Here is a 21,903-nt window from a genome sequence, read left to right as displayed (position 1 = left end):
GGGTTGTCCACGAACCAGAGGGTTAGCGGTTCGATCCCCGGAACGTGCCACATGCCAAAGTGTCCTTGAGCAAGACACTGAACCCCCAGTTGCTCCCAGTGCGTGGCACTGGTGTGTGAATGTGTGTATGCTTGTGTGAACGAATGGGTAGATGTGTCTGAGACTGTAAAGCGCTTTGAGTACCAATAGGTAGAAAAGAGCTATATAAAAGCAAGGCCATTTACCATTTACCATCTTATGCGTAACCTTTGCTCTAATGTTGCTCTTGAATGAAATGATTAATGGAAAATCCTTCATAGTGTCAACATCAAAACCACATATTAGCCTTCTTTGGCTAATATAAAACACAACTGACTTCTCACTGACTGATACAGTCAGCTTCTCCAAAGGGATATATTACTTTCTGAGACTAAATTAGAATCCTCTGGAGATGTTTTTGGTACCATTTAGGAGTGAGTGGGAGGGAAATCATGCAGAGAGGTTTGACCAAACTGAAACATTTTTATTTGTGGTACATGTATAAGAAAAGTCTTATCATCATAATGTTTCTAGCAGGTAAACATGTCCTAAACTGTATGTAAGTCTCTGTCCATGGTGCTGAAATTAAGTCCCCTCTTTCTTTCCCCTGCACAGTGTTTTTATATCATCCTTTTACTCTTGTCCTTTTCCCGATTTATTTTTTTTTGGTACCTGGCTTGAAAACAAGGCTAAACAAAAAAGTAAAACGAGTACAATCAAACGGTGACATGACTTTAGTTTGGGAGATTTTCTTCTGCCAGTGTTCTTTTTGCTCCAGCTTAATTCCTCCTCACTACTCCCTTTTGCTGCTGCTGCTAATGCTACAAAAAGCATTCCACAATCAGGCAGAATTTGGAAGTGTCATATGTGTGCTCAAATTGTTGTCCGAAAATGTCTTTGGACATGGAGAGAGTTGCAATTTTCCATAAAACGTTCACACTTTGTCGTCATCATTTCAAGTTTTGAAATCTTTTTCTGAAATTGCTGTAGTCCAAAGCCATACTCATCCTCCTCCCATTTTTTTGCCCACATTTGTTCTGTGTGAGCAGAATATTAATCGCCTAACTCAGTCAGTTTGTAAAGTAAACTGTTATTGTTGCAGTGACAGTGCTGGAAGTCACCGTGTTTTGTTAATATGATGTATGCCGTTAATTCCATGTAAAGAGCTGAGTTTTTTTTTTTACTTAATTATTTTTATATTTCCCTGTCTGCTTAGTATTCTGTACACATCTTACTCTGGGTTGAGGCACTGTCTGCCAACAGTAGTCTGTTCCTAGCTTATACATGCCTGGGGTATTTAATGTGCATCTTTATGCAGTTTGCTACTACACTCGATTTAGCCGCATGCTTTTGTGTGTGTGCTCTGCAGGACTTGAGCGTGTGTCCCTGCCTACTCTCATTGTGTGTGCTTTGTCCCTGACCTCTGACCCGTGGGGCGGGGTGGCAGATGTCACAGCATGACATGAAGGAGAAACTAGAGCTGGAGCTTTACAGTCAGCTCTCTGCCCTCACTACAATCCCCCTGCTTGATGCTGCCATCAGGTTTTTCGGCATACTCTCTCCTGTGGGTGGAGCTGGAGTCTTGTACTGTAGCTTTAATGACTCTGTAGTAGACTCAAAGACTGATATCCCAAAAATATGCTTCAGAAAACTCTTCTATTAGATCCACAGACACCACCATTGTGTCTTCTACATGATATCATGCCACCCACCCCTGTCTGTGACCCCCCCACTGTGTTTCACTGATATCACCCCCCCTTCTACCCTTCTCCCCGTCTCCTCTCGCCCATGTATATTTTATCCATCCAGACTCCCACATTAGAGATGGCATCCATTATTGAATTACTCCCCTCGGCACTACTGTGCAACTGTCACCCCACGTCAGCTTTAACATTTGGTGGGTTTGTTTCAAAGGGAAGGCGGAAGGGCGCACACATATACACGCGCATTCAGAAATGACATGTCTCTTGACTGGGCATTGCTGGATCTGCACCTGTGATCGCTAGGGCAAATAGACCATGCCAGAGCTCATCCATTGTGGCATTTCACATCTTAGGAACAATAGCCTGTGTATTTTTGTGTGCATTTTAGAGGCTGACATAGATTTTCTGTTTATTTCTTTTCACTGTTAATACATCAAAAACCTCAAAATCAGTACTGTGTTTATCTGCCTCTCAGTGTGCACTGACTATGGCACTCCGAGCATACTTGTTCCTTGCATCTGTGGTGGTAAATAACTAAAAGCTTCTATTATTGTTGTTTTTTTTTTTTTTTTTTCAGTCTCTGTATAGCTGCTGTTGGGAGTAAGTGAAACGTAATTTTTATTCTAATGTGCACTCCTGGTGTATAGCTTTGATTAGCTATAAAAACATCTAAGTCTGAGCTATGAATGGCTGATCATTACCATACAAATGTATTAATTCTTTGAAATGGTGATGAAAACAGGCAGTACAAGTTAGCAGGGTTTATCGGTTCAGTGTTAGTCTTTGTTTTCTTGGGATTTGTTGACCAAAAGAAAATTATAGGATGTCACTGTTCATATCCTTATCATTAACAGTATAACCATGCTCATGTGCAAGGTGTAGCTTCCACACGTAATAACACCCACATGAAAACCACCTTGTACTGTCCCTCCTCTCTTTCTCTCTGTCATTCACATTAGTCTCTGGGTCATTGCTCACTCATCTCTTCACCTTTGATTGGCTCTGATTCATTCTTGCATTCTCGCTTGCTTTCTTCCAAATGCTCTCTCTCTCTCTCTCTCTCTCTGTCTCTCTCATTCATACTGCATATCTTCCACTGAACCCTCCCCCTCCTCTCCTTGCACCCACTGCCCCATCCCCTCTGCCACCCAATCCGCTTCTCATTTTAATTCCTGCTTTCACCATCTGTAACACAGATGACATTTCCAAACCTCTCTGCTCTCTCTCACGCACACTCCTGAAGGCACGTGTAGAGAGTCACGGCGACACATCACAGAGAGCGCGCGTGTATGTTTAACTGGCCAGAGGAAGCTGAGATGCCACCGTGGAGCGTAATCGCAGCTTCTTGACTGCTCAGTGTTTGTGTGTGTGTGTGTCTGTATGTGTGTGTTTTATTTCTGTGTGTACGTGTGGAGGCTCAGCTGCTCTCATGTTCATCTGCCAACACAGCCTGTGCTGCTAGCGACATGTTTCGACGCACTAAAAGGTAAACGCCGACAATCTGTCAACGTGCCGTCTTTGTGACCGGTGTGGTGCCCTGCCGTTGTTTAGTACGTGTTCATTCATCTGAGGAGGCTGTTGTGTTTTTCCATGATGTTTCCGTTGTCCCTGCCAGCTATCATGCTGTCTCACAGTTGTCTCCCTGTCTCCATTTAGCTTCAGCAATATGGTGCTTGCATGTGAATATGTGCGCACAGTGCATGTTTATATCTGACATTTGTAATATTTTTAATTTATATGATTTACTTGCGCATACTGTGTGTGTGTCAACCTGTGTTTTCTAATATACTACAGCAATAGACTTGCCACACACAGTGTGTTTTTATACCCCGGGCTTTTATTGTAATGCACATGTGCAGGAGGATTTATTCTGCTTTGGGTTATGGGTTGTGAGCTTGTCTTTCTCTCTCTTCACGTACACTGAAAGGTGTGCGTGTGCGTGTGTGCTTGGTTTTGCAGTCTGCGTGTCAGAGATAGCTTTATGAAGTGAAAGCATTATTTTCAGTGTCATGGGAGTCCTTGTATAGCAGAAAGCCAACAGTGGGCAGTGCTAGATTGCTGTCTGTTTGGCACAGCTCCTTGTTCCTGGTCTGTCTTTCTCTTCACTTCTCTCCCTCTCTCCTTATTTTCTCCTCTCCTCTCCTCTCCTCTCCTCTCCTCTCCTCCTTTATTTTCTGTCCCTCCTACCGTTAGCTGTCTACTTATTTTCTGATCTTGGGAGGATTAGTTTGAGTCTGCACTGTTGCTCCCACTGTGCAGGGAATGAACAGCAGGATACGCTGAATATGAACACGCGTTAAGCCTCCGTTCACTCAAACTGCTGGCCACTGCATGTGTCTACGAGAGAGCACGTGTGCGTTAGAATATTTGTTTAAGCGCGTGTTTGTTGTAGGAGACCGTATATGTGTATTTGTTCTTGTCCTTACATGAGCTTAGTATGTTTACAGTCTGTGTGTGTTTTGTGTAGAACAGCTGTGTTCTTTCCATATTTGTGCTGCACATTTGTGTGCATATTTGTTTACTCTGTCATGTGCTCTGTAGTGTGACAGAGTATTAATCTATACAGCACTCGTGTGGAGATTATACCTGTTCTGTTATTGGAACTAAAGATTATGTTCATTATTGCTCAATCTGTTGTATTTATACAGATAAGTGATGAACTGTTCAGTCAAAAAATTGTAAACAGCATTGTGATCTCCAAGAGCCCAAGGTGATGTCTTCAAATAGATATATATAAAATAATGATTGAACGCTCAAATTTGGAAATGCTGAGAGCACATCTTACTTTGTATTTTTTGACTTAATATCTTGTGTCTCTGTTTAAATGTTATGTAAGTGACAAATAGTTTCAGCTGTACTTATTAGTATGAGTAGCATCTCTCTGAGTCTGTATATTTGTTTGGCTATTTGGCTCTGACGGTTCTCCAGCAATAAATATTGCAAACTGTCCAGCACTGGAAGTTGGCATCAGATGTCTGGTTAGATTTGTTCGTTTTTATTGACGAGACACAACCAATCTGCCAATTTTCAGTTTTATTTTGGCAATCAGAAAAACCAAGCTCGTTCTAAAACAGGTATGGTAGGTATCAAGGTAACTGATATTCCACCAATAATCCAAGTGGCTTCTTCAGCTCGGTCCAGAACTGCTTCCTCTTCTCTTCTGATTTATTTATTTATTTTTCAGTCTAGATGTGAACAAGAGCTTTTATGAGTGGTGAAGGGTTCTTCAAAGGTCTTGAGGAAAACTCAAACATATCCTATTACCTTTGTTTTAGCTTTGTTTTAGCTATGCCATGACATGGATGGCTGAGAATCTTAATCATTATTGTTAATGGTAGTGGTTCTACAATTCCTTTATTGTATCAGCACATGCATTAGAAAATGTTCAACCATCCCTAATTCTGTGTTATAAATATCATCCATATTTTTTTATCCTTGCTTTCTCTTCTGTTCTGTTTTATAATTATATTGCTGTCTGTCTCTGTCTTTGCTCTCTTTGTGCGTTAATGCTTGTGTTTTTTCTTGGCTGGCTGTGGGAGTTAAGAGAGATAATGCTTTGTGTCCACTCCAAACAGATTGAGCTAGAGGCAGACGGTGAAAGTGTACGAGGAATAGAAAAAGAACATGAGGTCCGAGACAGCAGCAGAGCCACAGGAAGCAGAGAGTGGGGTGGGATAAAAGGCAGGGCTATAAGTAGTGGCTCAACCTACATTCAAGAGTAGCCCACCGGAGTTAACTGAACCCATGATGATAGACTCACACGTTTTCACCACTTGAGGCTAAGGTCTGCCAGGTTTGTTGTTTGTGTTTTGAAATCATGAAAGCGAGACAGACAAACGGCAGGAGATTTAAAGTACAGAAGATGTATGACAAACAACTGAAGGAGGTTTTTAATGGCTTTCCTGCCAGGAACATTATCTCACTCATGCACAGTACATCCAGTCTTATCCCACACATACACATGATTACACTCATACATGATGCACAGTGCAAATGATCCCACTTATGACCAACACATAAGACATTTTTTCCCACTCACTGTGTTATTTATCACACGTGAAGCTGAAAAAAACAGAGCTTTCATTAAAAATGATTACACTTTTTTTCTTGGACTTACTGGGCAACAGCTTTTATTGCCTATCTCTGTTCTAATTAAACATTGTAGTTTCATACTGTGAACATCTGCTGATGTTGCTGATGTTGCTGCCGTCTCTGCGACAGGTAATTCTAGGTATTTAAAGCTTCATTGCGGAAACATTGCAGTGATGGATCTAATACCTCGACAGAAGTAGGCGCCTCAATTATCTACTTGAGTGTCAATGCATGAACTATAGCAGCAATGGAGCGCACACTCAGAGGCTTTTAGATGTCACTGGATGGCAGTTGTTTCTCAGATATTGTGAGCAGTTCATAGATGAGGTTAAAGACAAGAATAGGCTTATCTACTTCCATGCTGCACCAGATGCAGATGGATGCTGGAGATTCAGTGTCATATAGTGTTTGAGCAGTAGCACTGGCTGTTTATTTTTAATGAAGGAGCTGTAAAGTGAAGTGTGGAACAGAAAATGTTCAGCATTAAACATGGAAGCTCCTCTCCCCTCTTCTCCTGTTGTTTGTACCATGACAGCACCATCTGTTACTGGCTGGTGTTCAGGCTAGCCTGAACCAAAACACACAGACTGTTTGTGGTGTATCTCTGATATTACGATGACACTCTAAGACAACTTATGACATACAGCCCTGAGCTGGATGACAGCCTGAAAACATGAGTTGCATTTATTTATTATTTGTAATTAAGAAGGCTTTGCAATGACTTTATGTGTCTGCAGCTATAGCAACCTTACACAAGGTGACTTTTTGAGAGAATCGTATTTTGTGTTGTTTTCCTTGTCACAGATATTATGGCTTTGTGAGAGATGAAGCTTGTTGAGCCTACTACTAGCCTAATTTTACACTGCCCTTTTATAGCTGATGTGCATGCAAACACTGCTGTGTCTTTTGGTTTGGCTTATGTTGTCTGCCTATCTAGTCTAGCCTTCTACCAATACCTTGCATGTGAGACGTTTAGGGAACATCTGTAAGTTCTAGCTACAGGAAATAACCTGGGTCACACTGTCATCCTCTAAACTGCCTCTGCATGCACATCCGTCACAGGCTGCACCAGCAACCACCATCATCATGAATTAAGTCGTATGTATGTCTGTTTGTTATTTTTGATAATACGATGCAGTGCTGGAATTTCCCTCGGGGACAACAAAGCCTAACTAACTTACATAAGCACCATTGTTGCTCTTTTAGTGTTGTCCTTTATTGCTAGATACTTTATTTATTCTGAGGGAAATTGTCCAGTAGCTTCATCACAAATGAAAGCTATTTAAGATATATCTAATTTCAATATATATATATATATATATTATATATATGTGTGTGTGTGTGTGTATATATATACTGTAGCTTGCAGCTGTTACCCCATTCTAAGAGATAGAGACTGTGCCCTTTCTTCCTTGTGAATCCAAATCCACAGTCATTCTAATGTCTCTTAGACATGATGTGAGACTCTTTGCTTATGCAAATGAGTCCTACACACTGAAGAAAGCATTTTTATTTTTTATGAGGTGATGGCTACGGATCATTTGTTTTAGCGAATGAGGTCATGATGGGAACAAGGTGAAATGTCATTATTGCGGTGATTCAGAGCACTTCTCAGGTCTCCACATACAGTTACTGCAGAGCGCTGACACAGCCACTGCTGCATTGTCTGCTTCCAGTGTAATGCAGACAAACAGGAAATCAGCAATTGAGAAGCTGATAGACACATGCAGAAAGATCCAGATAGGTTTCTGCTCAGCCACAACTTCCTGCTGCATCACTGTGCCTGAGGATACACTTTCACACTTTTAGAGGACATCTGACAACACCTTCAACTACACAGAAGTGATGTGACTAAAATAGATGTCTGAATGTTTCTTGTGTCCTGATGTGTTTTGTGAAGATCTTTCAATGCCACATGACTGCATTATAATAGTCTGAGACTGATATGAGACTGATATCTCAATGAATGGTGATTTTCAGATGTTAATGACTTGTATGCATTCTCATCACAAGACATTTTTGCAGAGTTTTATGGATTAAATTAATTTTGTAATGTAGCAATAGGTCCACTGACTTAATGCATCCATATTTATCTGGTTTTAGGCATTTTCACATTATTAGGCACCAAATTTCTCAGTCGTCATCTTGGATATTGACATAGACGTGGTTTGTAAGATGTGCATCAATGCAGCAGCTCTAATTTGAAACTAAACTAAAGCTGAGCTGACGTGACCCCTTTCCAGGTTCAAAAATATTCTTAGTGAGCAGTATACATCTAAACATCTATACAATTCATGTAATTCTGCAATTAGCCAATTATGCATCTACAGTGCAATTACTGCGGAAAAAGGTGAATAGCTTCAGAATGGAGAAAAAACATGATCTCAGTCACTTACTGTTAGTGCCAGAGTGGCTGGTTTGAGTAACTGGAACTGCTGATCATGTGGGATCAGCCAGAGAACTGCATAGCCTGATCTGATGAAGCTCGATTTCTGCTGAGCTGCATAGATGGTTGGCCAGAATTTGTTCAGCACCATGAATCCATGAACCAAACTTAACTTGTATCAACAGTCCAGGCTGCTGATGGTGGTGTAATAGTGTGAGAAATGTTTTCTTGGCACTCGTTCAACCATTGTGTGAATGCCACAGCCTATCTGAGAATTGCTGCTGGCCATGTAATTCCCCTTATGGCTGCAACCTACCCATCTTGCTGATGGTTACTTCCAATATAATGTCACAAAACAAAAGTCGTCTTAAACTGGTTTTATGACCAGTAAAGTCGTTCAGTGACCTTCACAGTCATCTGATATGAATTCAGTAGAACCCTTTTACCATAGAGTAGAACAGGATATTGGCCGCATGAATGTGTAGAAATTATCCTCAAATCAAATAAATAAAATGGAACCCCCACCCAGTATTGATATAGTTTTCTTAACAAGCTGTTTAATTTTAGACATCTAAAAAAGAATGATAAATTGATGATAAGTTGTAACAACATTGGTCCTTTTTGTAACAATTGGTACAATGACTTCTTGGAGTCAAGTTTTCTTCTTGTTGTGCAATAATAAATCTTGTCTTGGTTTGAGCTGGCCTCCCTTGTGAATGGATTTAAAACAGCTCCAGGCCCTGACAAAATTCACTGTCCTAATGTTATTTATCATCACACTTGCTCAGTGCACTAAAAAGTTAGCTGTCGAGGGGAGCTCAAGTTCAAGTCAATCTGAATGTCAACCAGCACATCTGTCATTCAGCCAACTGGTCCGTAGTTTAGTCAGTTTGACTCGGAATCTCTCATTCACATGTCTTTAATCAATAACAGCTCATTACATAATCAGTCAGATCAGTCAGTTACTGTATTTAGGAATCACAGCACAACATACAAAATATTTTCTTCTGTTAATGAATTATCCCTCATTCACAGCATGAATTGCGCAAATCAATGTTATTCCTCTAAAATCCTGAAGGAACCAGGTGACTCATTCTGTATTTTTTTTCTGTGACCTCCTTTTGTCTTCCTTTGATTTTTTATTTGTCTTCTTGACAAATAAAAAGCTACGGATGTTATTTGGGTCGACTTTGTCATCGTTGTTATTCGCCTTACTTAGTCTCTCAGCAAAAGCCTCTATTTATGTCTGTCTGTACTAGATGGCATAGCAACAGGGAGGTCATGTGACTAACCCCTGTAGCAACCCCTAATATCAAGACGGTCCAGCTGTATTTTCTCCTAGTCTCAACTTTATCATCATTTATCTTTTTCTTTGACTCTGTTTCTTTCATCTGCTGTCTGTCAGTATCACTTAGTCATCCTCTCAATCTTAATCTAAATCCCTCCTGCTTGATAAATCTGCCCACATAGCTTGATATGGACACTTTCCCAAGTCTGGGATCCATCCAGGTCGCAGTGGATGTTTCAGACCGAGGCAGTAAGAAAAGCATGCACTAACTGGGGACCCGTCTTTGGTCAGGATTTTTAAAGCATCACTTTCTCACAGTTGTAAACAGGATTTAATTGGTCCTGGGAAAAGAGGGAGGGAGAGAGAGAGAGAGAGAGAGAGAGAGAGAGAGAGCGAGAGAGTCATACTGGTCGGATGGATCGATGGCATAATCATCAGGTAGGTCTGGTGTCCTCTCTGCCCTGTGAGTCAGCACTTAGAGCAGAAGATGACGCCACTGACTGACACACCACATACACACACAGAGAAGGAAGGGAAAGCATGGGTCGCCATCATCCAGAACACCTGCAAAGAGGTCACCTCATCATATGTGACTAGGCCATATTGTTTGTTTAATCAGAATCGGCCTGTTCCTTTAATCGATTGTGTGTAACATGGAGCTGCTCCATTAGAATCTGTTTTCTCTATTCTGTTTTTTCATCACTTGCTATAATCAATATGCTCTGTTATCTGAGCGTGAATGACTCAGAACGTTTATATTACTGATAAAGAGCATAGGTAAAATAATGAACTGGTCTTTCTATAGAATTCCTGAAAGTATTTTTTTAAGCTCTGGGTATATCGAGGAACTGGTAGATGAGGACTCAAACGCACGACTCAGCACTCAGGTAGAGGTTAAAAGGTCAAAGAGTAAGCAAATACAAAGTCCAAAAGGTAACGAAGAAAAAGTTAAAGGAAACGCTAAGACTAAATACAAGGGGAATAATGAGACGCAGGTGAAACACATCAGAGGCAGCAACCACACGGGATTGAAGACATCTGAAATGACAGAGAGTTGTGACTACAAAATAAAACAGGAAATGAACAAACCCAGAAATAATTAAACATTTGATTCCACAGAGCAAGATGTGATACTGGGAGCAGCTCGAAAAGAAGCAACTTTTTGTAATAATTTCTAAACAAAATACATTTTTGGAACTATGAGTTACACAACTAGAGGTCTGGAGTTCAATATGTAGTGAGTACAAGCAATTTAATTTGAGTAGAACTGGCTAGAAAAATTGTGATTAGACATTTTGCCCGTATGATCCAACCCTAGAATCCCATCAAAATATATGTCTTGATTTGATGAGCTGTGATAGCTCAGAGCAGAATACAGTGATTCACCTTCATCCAGGTTGAGGTGTGCAGCGTGCATGTGAAATTACACATACACATCATTTTTTTAAGGATCATTCTGCACATTCACGTCAATTGAGAAGATTTATGGACCAGCTTTGTTGTAGTGTTGCTGTTCTCTCCCTTCAGGGATGAACATTCAATATTTTTTTTTTTTTTTTCACAAGTGACGTCTAAACTATCTACTTAGAGAGTATAAGCCAGTACCGGGGAAGCATTTAAATGTGCCACCTTAATGACCCATTTCTATGTGTCGTTGTTTGTATAAGTTTTATTAACATAACAAGCTTAAACAGTTTTGGGGCAGTATTAGGGAGCAAATGCTGTGTTTTTCCAGGAGTGTGTGTGGACATTCACAGGTGTGTGTGTGTGGGAGAGAGTGACTAATGGCCCGACTCAAGCCAAAAGCCTGCAGAGGGGTTAATTGCTCGTCAAAGCTTCTGCACGAGTCGTTACCACAACTTTAACCTCTGACCCTGCCGCAGCAGGCTGACTGGAGCGTCAGAACCAGCCACAGCGACAGAGTTTCATTATTTGGAGAAGGGAACACTGGCAGGAGTTGCTGGCTGTCACGTTATGGCTCTTAACTCTTTCTGCTTCTCTGTCGTTTGCTGTTTGTATACTTGTAAGTTGCTTTGCCGAACTCATTTTGGAGGCATCCTGCTTATAAGATTATCAAATTTACCAATAGCACAGAAGTCATAGGAGGAGGTTTGAGTAAGAATAGTTGTCCATACAAAAAGACATGGGTTTCTAACATGTGCCCTGCTGCTCTCTTCCTTGTCTCCTCCCTTCTCTTCTGTCCCACCTCCCTCTTTTATTTCTGTCTCTACGCAGCTGACCTCAAGCAGATTAGAACCTCCATATGAGCTGGGTTCTGCTTTTAAGTTTCTGTTAAAAGTTTTTCCTTGGCACCACCTTATGCTTGCTCTCTGGATTTCCGGTTCTGGGTTCTGTAATGCATATTCAGACAATTTGAATTGTTAGTAATGCTATATTACATAAAATTGAATTGAGATGACTAAATTACTGAATTAAATGTATTTTGGCTAGCTTTGGATCCAACAACTCACCAAATTTCCAAGCATTGGTCAGTTAGGGCAGCAGGGCAAGCTATAAAAACACTGCTGACATTTTACACATCAAGGTTTTGTAATTCAATTGTTAGTGCCTTAGCTAAGAGTTGTGTATTTACATTTCCAGCCCATTTAGATTCATGTCTTGGGGAACTCATTCTGTTTCAGCTTTGTTTTGGTCTCTGAATGCTAAGTCCTCTGCTGTGTTCACCAGCTTGTTTATAACCTGATCTGTCTGCTGATTGGTGCTTGTTTATTGTGGTTATTCGAATGGATGAGAGCAGTGAGAGTTAACTATGAACAGTAGTAAAACAGTTTAAATGTGCTGAGACACTATGGTGTTGTACTATCTGCAGGAAGTTGCCAGTTTGATTGTACCAAATTCATTGCACATCACTGTGTCTGACTGGACTAAGACCCCTTCATTTCAAGAACAGTCTGATCAGCTGGTGAATGTATTCTGCTTTCTCTTCAGCTTTTTAGGACAGAAAAGATGTGTTTAGTTGGTTAAGTTCAGTTTAGTTTATGTTAAGCTATGATACTTTAGCTCTGTCTAGTTCAGCTGTTTTGTATTACCCTTATGCTTAAACATTACCCTAAAAGTAATAAAGCTCCAGCTTTCAAGAGCAGATATTGTAGTAAAAAGCAGAGTAACATGTCAAGACTGAACATTCAATAAAATCATTTTATTGCATTGAAATGCAATACATACACTAAAGCTCTGTTCACATATGAAGTGTCAGCCATAACTTTGCAACTGACAGTTGGTCTCTAATGGACTTGCAAGACTATGGTTGCCTAGGTAACCCTCTTGAATATTTCCCACCCCAAATGTTTCCGAGCGACACAAACAGAACACAAACTGACAATATGGACTGCCATGAACTACCTCTTCTTGTTATCCGGCTCTCTCTGTATGAAAAGAAAGTGCAGTCAGCACCCACACTTCTCCGTCTAAGTTCCCCAACACTCTCAGGGTTGCGTTAGAGGTCATCATCACCCGTTTTAGTTACTCCAGTTGCTTGACCCCTCAAAGTTGCGGTTAGTTCAACTTGGTACCTGCCCACTTCACACACCCAAACGCTTTTCACCTATCAGCGCTACTACTGATTAAATTTCATTAACAATCCGCGGTCTCTCGTTGCCACTTCGTACTAATCTCTTCTTATGTGTTGCTGCTACTGTCATTGTGTCATTCTGATGGTGACCTGGATGCTAAAACCAGCATCCACCAACACAAACTTTGCACCTTTTGAAGCACTCAACCAGACTCAGTTGACACTATCACTCACACACTTTATGCTTTGTTGCATATTAAAAGTTGTGCCACGCTCACAGCTTTCCTTTCAGCTCTGGTGGCCGTCAGCAGAGGTAGCATGCACCACTGACCCCAGTGAATCATATTCCATCTGGATGACGTCACCATTTGCTTCTTATTAGCGAGACTCCAAATGTGTTGCCATGGTAACATCCTACATTCCTCCTCACGTCTTCTCCGCTCTGTCTCTCGTTGCTCTGCATCTTTCTTGTTCTTGGTCAATTTATTATGAATAGGGAAAATTTGTTCTTTAACCTCACTGATTCTAAAAGGCTTTGAATAATTTAAAGGAATGTGTCTTGTTTTCAGTAAACCTTTCATTTGTTTAAAATTTATTAAATCCTTCATGAATGAAACATCACCATCAGCCTGGAAGCAGAGGAGGAGGCGGCTGACGTAGCGCCGGCTTGCTTGGCCGTAAACCGACAATGTGTTTGTATGTGAACACCAAGCTAACGGCAGCTTTAGATTTATAAGTCAAAGATGGTAGGGTACAGAATACTAACTGTTTCCATCTCTATGAACACACACAGACATACACACACTCTCAGCCTTCTCAGCCTGATTGAGACAGGATGAGTCCAGGCTGCTCAGCCATAACCATGACAGAGTGATTTAAAGTCACATTTACACACACATATTCTCCCATACTGATACTCCCAACTCTCTTATCTCCTTTGCTTTCCCGGTCGAGTGAATCTGCAGCAGGTTAGTCAAAAACCATAACAGCCACTGAAAGCTGAAAGGATTTCAGCTCGAGGTGGCATCTTTAGATCGCTTGTCCAAAATAAGAATAAATTTAAGGGCATTTTGGTTAATGTGAAGTGTGGTTGCAAATTGTTTGATCTATCAATGACTAATTACACTGTATGGCCAAAAAATAAAGTCGCCACCTGGATTTAACCGAAGAGGTACGAGCCTCCTATTGGATAATTACTGCATGGGTGATCATCTTTCAGCTGACAACAAGTTATTTAACCCCAACTGATGCAATGAGTAGCTTCTCATTTCTTAAACAACCATGTCTAAAGACACATCCTGTGGTCGTGGAAAAGATGTTAGTCTGTTTGAGATGGGTCAAATCATTGGCATGCATCAAGCAGAGAAAACATCTAAGGAGATTACAGAAACTACTAAAACTGGGTTAAGAACTGTCCCAACGCATTATTACAAACTGGAAGGTTAGTGGGGAACCATCGTCTTCAAGGAAGAAATGTGGTCTGAAAAAAATCCTGATTGATCGTGATCTGCAATCACTTAAACCTTTGGTGAAATCAAATCAAAGAAAAGCAACAGTAGAACTCAGAGAGGCAGATGAAGTGATGCACCCATCATGCCTAGTGCCTACTGTACAAGCCTGTGGGGGCAGTGCCATGATCTGGGGTTGCTGCAGTTGCTCAGGTCTAGGTTCAGCAACATTATGTGTCCAAAGAATGAGGTCAGCTGACTACCTGAATATACTGAATGACCAGGTTATTCCATCTATGGATTTTTTCCTCCCTGGTGGCCTGGGTATATTCCAAGATGACAATGCCAGGATTCATTGGGCTCAAATTGTAAAAGAGTGGTTCAGGGAGCATGAGACATCATTTTCACACATGGATTGGCCACCACAGAGTCCAGACCTTAACCCATTGAGAATCTTTGGGATGTGCTGGAGAAGGCTTTGCACAGTGGTCAGACTCTCCCATCATCAATACGAGATCTTGGTGAAGAATGAATGCAACAATGGATGGAAATAAATCTGGTGACATTGCAGAAGCTTATCGAAACAATGCCACAGTGAATGTGTGCTGTAATCAAAGTTAAAGGCGGTCCAACAACCTTTTTTTTGGTGGCGACTTTTCTTTTGGCCAGGCAGTGTATTTCAGCTGTTTTCTGCTTAACTTGTGACAACATACAAAAATATCTTTCAGAACAGACAGGTGTTAAAAGTGTAAATATAGTCAATGGACTTTGTCCACTATTATCCAGACAAAAACATCCTTTAGAAGAATAATGTTCACCTACCTAGTTCAGAGATTCCACACTATGCCAAGGAGCATTGAAGCAATTCTGGAGGCAACACTCGTCTTTCTGTCAGGTAACTAGTAATAAACTAGTCTGCAATGAAGCATGATAAAAGTTTTTATTGCATGTAAAATGTGTCTGTATTTGCTCTAAATGCTCTGAGGATTATAAACCCTAAAATCTGTGTTCATGCCTGTTTTTGAAATTCATTTTGTACTAAATTAAGGAGTGAAGCTGAAGTTAGAAAGGCAGAATAAAAGAAAACGAGCACACATCTTTACAAAATGTCAGTCTCCACTGGAACACAGCAACAATAAATGTCCCACTGAAAGATGTTTCTAGTCTCCCCACTGTTGTGTCCGTGTTTGTGTACCTCTTACTTTTTGCAGAAATCAAGGAGCAGAGCTCTCAGTGTAACCTTTACTTGTGAGATTGGCAGTTGGAGTATAGAATGAAGAACAGTGCTCCTATTTAATCTTTTATACAGTGCAAATGCTATGGGCAAGATGCCCTTTTGCAGCATTCATTTAAGATAACAGTGTTGTAAATCAAAAAGACTTCTGGCCTTATGAGAAGATTAGATTGCTCTACCTGGGTGAATTTTCATTCTCGTTCCTTCCTTATTAGTATAGTTGACTGACTAAAGCTTGAAAGGGGAATTAGAGGCAAAGAATGGGTTTTCTTGACTTCACATATCTCAGTTATTCACCATTCAGAGAGTTCATTTGGAAGATGGAGAACCCGTTGACCGCTGAGCGAATACTAAATGATTCTGGAAGAATTTGTTGTGGTTGAAAATAACGTAGAATAGTGGGAAAGTCACAGAAGCAAGGCAGGTAGGATTAAGGTGTAATATCACTGTAATATGTGGTTAGATGCTTAAGCCGAAAGTAAATCCCTGCCATTAAAGATTTGCTGGGAGACCTGAGCTCCTGGATATGCGATGAATCATGAATCAAAAGCTAGGAATATGTTGTGGAGTGAGGCTTGAGTACCATGTGCTCAAATGTTTCTGGGTCATAGCTGTGGAAGAGGAAGGAGAAGTAAGGGAAGGACACAAAGGAAAGTCTCTTCAGCCTTGTGTCTTTTTTTTCCATGTCATCTCCGTCACCATTTCCCCTTCTTCACTCCCCTTTTCTCGGGTCTGAAAGCTGAAGCAAAGGATGGTGTTAAGCTGCTCAGTCCAAAGCTAATGCATTTCCCTTAAATATTTCAATATGCTACTCCTCTGTTCTGCAAGGCTGAGTACAAGCTCTCCCTCAGCTGGCACCCACAGAGGCGCACTGCCACCGATCAAATCCTGCCAGGGGTTTGATGTCTCGCAGTTAGAAACAACTGATGAAGACTCACATCAAAATGAGAGATAAGGGAGGATGTGGGTGTTTTGCAAGAAGGGGATATGGATTTTAAATGCAGAGTTACATTAAATAACTACCTCGTGCCGTGTGACTGTGCTCTGATTTACTGTACTTCCTGCACAAATGTAGAGCTGAATGCTGGCTGATGCAATGAGAAGCAAACTTGTTTGTCAGATGTGGCTCTGCTATTCTGAGTAGCACACACAGATATAAAGCCTGTGAACAAACCCAATTCACACATGAAAATAACACCTGAAAAATCCACTTCCCCTTTTATGAGCTGTTACGTAAGACAATAACCCTTGTGCATCTCTGTGCATGCTCCTGTGACATTGTTCAGTGACAAATCCAGTGATGGCAGCAGCAGCAGTATCCAAAGTTTTTATGGTTCAGTGATTTCTTCTCTTTATTATGGTCTGTACCTGTCCTCCCCGACCCTTTTCCTCCTCTCCGTCTTCTTTCCATCACTCCTGCCTTTGTGTTCCATGGCAGCAGCTGTCATGGGGCCGGACCTAGAGGAAATTAAAAATCTTTGGTGTTTTTCCTTGCTCTCCCTGTGGATAGGCTGATGTCAATAAAGTCTATGTGTTATGTCCTGACACATGCACACACAGAGACAGACTGTCCATGAGATAAAAAGCATACACATATGCTGTACCATAATAAATACATTGACTTAGGATGACATGTAAGCACAGGGCCAAACACAGATAGTATTTTCATTATTATGGGAGCCTCTGAGTCATCTGTCAGCTATTGATTGATTTAATGAAGACGAATTCTAAAGTGCTCTTTGTTCTCTTTTATGCTCTAGTTGCAGAACCAGTAACCGGAAAAGCCTTATCCTGACCAGTACATCACCCACCCTGCCACGACCGCACTCTCCACTGCCTGGACACATAGGTTTGTACTATACACACCTGCCTTTGAAAACCACACATGTGACTTTCTTGTTTTTAACAATCGTTGCAGAACATTGCAATCAGATGGTTCTCTGCACACTGTCTTTGTTTTACACTTTGATGATCAACACAAGACAACGGACCAATCTGCTTCACAAACTCTGGGTGTGGTGACTGCAAAGCCACACTGATAAAGCCCATCTTGTGTTACAATATTCATAAGTTGCCTCTATAGCTGCCTTTGTTGCACATCATACTGCTCTCTCCTCTTAGTCACCCTCTAAAATGATTTTTCCCCGATCCTATTCTGATTGTTTACTACCAGCCAACATGAACCTTTTTCAAAATAAATAAATAAATAAATTGTGCATGTTTTGTAAATAAACTTCTTCTGGTGATTCATAAGGACTTTTCTAGTCTTGTATTCTCCTAGATCACATGTGCACTCTGCAACTGCATTAAGCACAATAAACTTCAAAATCGGTCCAGTGTAGCCCTATATGCCTGAGTTGATTAATTCTGCAATGCTTTAAGGAAAAAACACTGCCTCCAAATTGTTTCATCAATTTCTCATAAGAACAGAGCCATCTTGTGCAAAGAAAATAATGGTAAAAGAAGTAAAAGTATGGTGGTTCTTATCATAAGAAAAACAAACACCTGGCGCTGGAAAGGTTTAACAATAACCAGCGAATTTACATATCTTATAAATAGTGGTGTGTAGCTTAGCTTGATTGTACACACTGTAACAACAATTCTTCAATGGTTTGGTTTGCAACAGAAGTAAAACAAATACAAAAAATTGGGCTTGGCTACGTGCTACTGCCCCAATACTGCATACAGTCTATATTTACAGTCTATATAATTTATGTCATTTTTGTTTGTTTGATTGTTTGTGTTCCTGTTTGCTAACATGTGGTCTTCTACAAATTTGTTGAACACAATTTCTTGTCAATGCCACTAACTCTTGATCCATCAATCATTATGAGCCATTCCTCTTGGCTGTGTATTGTTGCATGTGCACGCAACTGAATGTGCCTGTTCTGCAAGTGTTGTGAAAATAAGTGTTACAGTGAATGAATGCAGTTGTCATTTACTAGTTACTGTCATTTGTTAGAGAATTTAAGCACAAAGATCTAAAATTATGTGTACCTGCCCTCCAATTATTGCCCAGTAAGCAACAATGTCTGTTTTCTGCTTTCTTATCTCCATATGTATTTTATTAGGGAGCAGTCCATTGGACAGCCCGCGCAACTTCTCACCAAGTGGACCTGCCCACTTCTCCTTCGCCTCTTCTCGAAGGTTGGCATCCTTTTTGTTTCATACAATAAGTTGTACGCGCAACGCTACAGGAACACTCCCACTTGCTCACAAACATGTAGAAAATGAAAGCACACACTGCTCCCCTGTTTTTGTCCTGTGCTGCTCCCGCCATTCCTATGTGGTCACAGAGGTGTGACCGCAGGCCCAAATAAGTCAGGAGAGGTGGAAGGACTTTGCCCAAACAAGAACTCCTCATCACTCACTCAGAGGAAGAGAGGAATAAAACGAACTAAAATGTTTAATGTAATTGGGTAATTTGAATGTAGGTGAATGTGGCGGAATTGCTAAAGCATAACTGCCAATTGTGTAAGTGCGAGGAACTAAAATAGAAACTGACGTCAGAGTTTTGGCTGTTAAAAGGAACAGAGAAAAACTGTTTTCAGTTTTTCAGTGTCTGATATATATTTTCTTTTTTCCCTTTTTTTTTCCCCCTTTCCATTTCTTTTCTCAGGGCTGATGGACGTAGATGGTCTTTGGCTTCTCTGCCTTCCTCAGGATATGGCACCAACACCCCCAGCTCAACGGTAGGTTTAAACACACTCATAACCCATACACCGTTGTTTATTTGATCAAAAAATTGTAATAAACTAAATACTAATCTAAATATCTGATAGATACTAAATATCCGTCAGATATTATTAGTGTCAATACTCACTTTTATTCATTGTTAATCTCCAAAACACAGTGTGTAACAAATGTTTTTGAATGCATTTCCCCATAAAACATTTTCTGAGGGCTGCTATTTGCGTGTGCAACAAAAACTTCAACAAAGACTCCTTCTCTATCTACATGCCTATTAAAATACCTTGCAATCTAACACAATGTCAGCAAACTGCATTTGTAACTTATTTCCATTTGAAGCAGCCAGAAAAGTAACTTGCAGTCTTCCTTTTTCCTGCCAGTTTTTGCATTGCTGCATTTCTTATGTGTACTTAGGGGTATTACAGCCATGCAATAGGCGTGGCTACATTAATTTACATAAATTGCATTTGCCGTGTACTATTACAGCAGTGGCCACTGCATGTTAGCCTCTGTAAAATGTAGAATTAGGCTAACTAAGTGTGTCCTTGTAACACAAAGCTTGTGGCTATTAAACTACACTCCACATCGTTGGAGCAGTGAGTCCATATTAAGTTCCTGAAGTATAATTTGGAGCTTCTGTGGTTGTTATATTGTTTTTGGAGATAAAAAATTTGTGATTAATCGCTTTCTCTTTTTTTGTAAGTTTTAGCGGAGAAACAGGAGAAAGAATACGAGTTTCACTCAGAGAATTTATCTTCATATAGTTTCATGCATCAAGTCAGTCACAGTGCTGCTAAGGGACAACAGAGACAAATAAAACAGAGTGTAGACGGAAATAAAATTGTGATCTGAAGCAAACAGAGGGACAACAACAGTGTTCGCTTTCGTCTGAGTGTTTGGCTCATAAGACACTAGAGAAATGAGCACGGCCAAGGCCCATTTGGTAAATACTCCATTCGAGAAATGGACCTTAATGTGTATGATGCTCAGGTAGAGGTGTTGACTCATAATCCCTGTACATTTCCATGCCATCTTGAACACACATTTCTTCCTCTGCATCCCGTCTGCTTTTCACATCATTTCTTTCATTGACTGCCTCTCATGCATCACCTCCCAGCTGTATATAGACACACAGTAGGCAACTTATTGATCTCTCTTTACCAGCAGATGAGACTGAAGATGGCAGCTCTTTCTCTCTATGCTCTTCTCCATCTCCAACCCTCCCATCCTGTCCGTTTTAAGAGCTCTGTTTGTTCTTACATGGGCTATTACACGCTTGATTAGTTACAGCAGGACCCTTGCATACTGAGTAGAGCAGATGAAAGCATGAGATGTGTGTGTGTGTGTGCAGGAGGTTTGAAAAGGTAAAGCTGAGTTAAGCGTATACGGAAATGTAAACTGTTGAAAGTAGAGGTACAACAGACTAGAACAGAGAAGAAGTATTAAATCTTACAGATGAATAAAATTTCAGAAGGTCATTAAAGCTTTAACCACACAAGGATTAAATCTGTTCTACCTAAGTTTCACCAGCACGTGAACTTTGCAACAAGAGAAACAACATACTGGACAAGGTGTAGACAAACCAAAAAGCACAGAGCAAACAGAGTCAACCCCCACATTACTTCAGTGTTTCAGTTTGGCCTGAGTCCCATCCTCTAACATGGATGGTTAGGGGTTAGGGTTAGCTTATGACCTTTACTGGAGCCAACCACTAGGGGAAGCTCCACATGCTTTGGCTCAGCGGTTCCCAAACTTTTTTGGTCGCAGCCCCCCCGGCCCAACCGGGTTTTGAGGCACCCCCCAATCCCCCACACTTTAAAAAAAAAAAACGCAACAAGCTATTTTATAGCCATTTTAAAGGCGCCATGTTTAATCATGCTCAAATGACCAGAACACACACATAACTAACAATACAACCTCAACAATGCGCTCTCCCATTTGATTTAAACTGAAACACTGTAACATTTTCAATATAATGCAACAAAGTTACGCACAAGCTTCCACTTTTAAGAGCAAAGAGGATGGATGACATTCTCAGGCTCAGAGGCAACAGAGACAAATAAAAAAATTCCAGCAACTTTAAATGACCGTGGCACTAACACAACCCCGTTATCATAACACAGCGGGTATGGAAATAAAATTAGAACGGCAGTAATTTAAATTAAATTGCAATAAAGATACACACGAGCCACAACATAAATAACAGAGCACAAGCTCAGGAACAGATAAGGATCCTTCTGAGGATTTTCAAGTGCAGCACAGGTGGCTCAGCTAGGTGCGCATATACAGTGCGTAGAAGAAGGTAACGTCTTCTCCGTAATTACATTTTTCATCTCGCGCACCCCCTAGAGGCAGTTCGTGCACCCCACTTTGAGAATCCCTGCATTGGCTTTTGGGGAGCTGTCCCGACATCCATTTTTATGCAGTCTATTGTACAGACAATATGACTGTAACGAAAACCATTACCATGCGTGCCAACCAGAAATCACTGCTGACTAGCACGGTCCACTCC

The 21,903-nt window shown here is 40.8% G+C and overlaps 1 protein-coding gene across 1 annotated transcript in view; it reads left to right on the top strand.

The window, feature by feature from the left end:
- Nucleotides 1-21,903, top strand: part of mast1a (microtubule associated serine/threonine kinase 1a) — a gene marked incomplete at its 5' end in the record, with an annotated part of 69,902 nt that overhangs the window by 14,646 nt on the left and 33,353 nt on the right. Inside the window, 3 exons of the mRNA XM_084559248.1 lie at nt 17,462-17,554; nt 18,777-18,848; nt 19,321-19,393. Coding sequence (XP_084415374.1) covers nt 17,462-17,554; nt 18,777-18,848; nt 19,321-19,393 — 238 coding nt within the window. The remainder of the gene's footprint in view (nt 1-17,461; nt 17,555-18,776; nt 18,849-19,320; nt 19,394-21,903) is intronic.

The sequence above is a fragment of the Chelon labrosus genome (assembly GCF_963514085.1).
Source record: "Chelon labrosus genome assembly, chromosome: 2".
Classification (NCBI taxonomy): Eukaryota; Metazoa; Chordata; class Actinopteri; order Mugiliformes; family Mugilidae; genus Chelon; species Chelon labrosus.
Note: the sequence above shows the minus strand (reverse complement) of the source record. Positions and strands in the feature narration are given on the sequence as shown.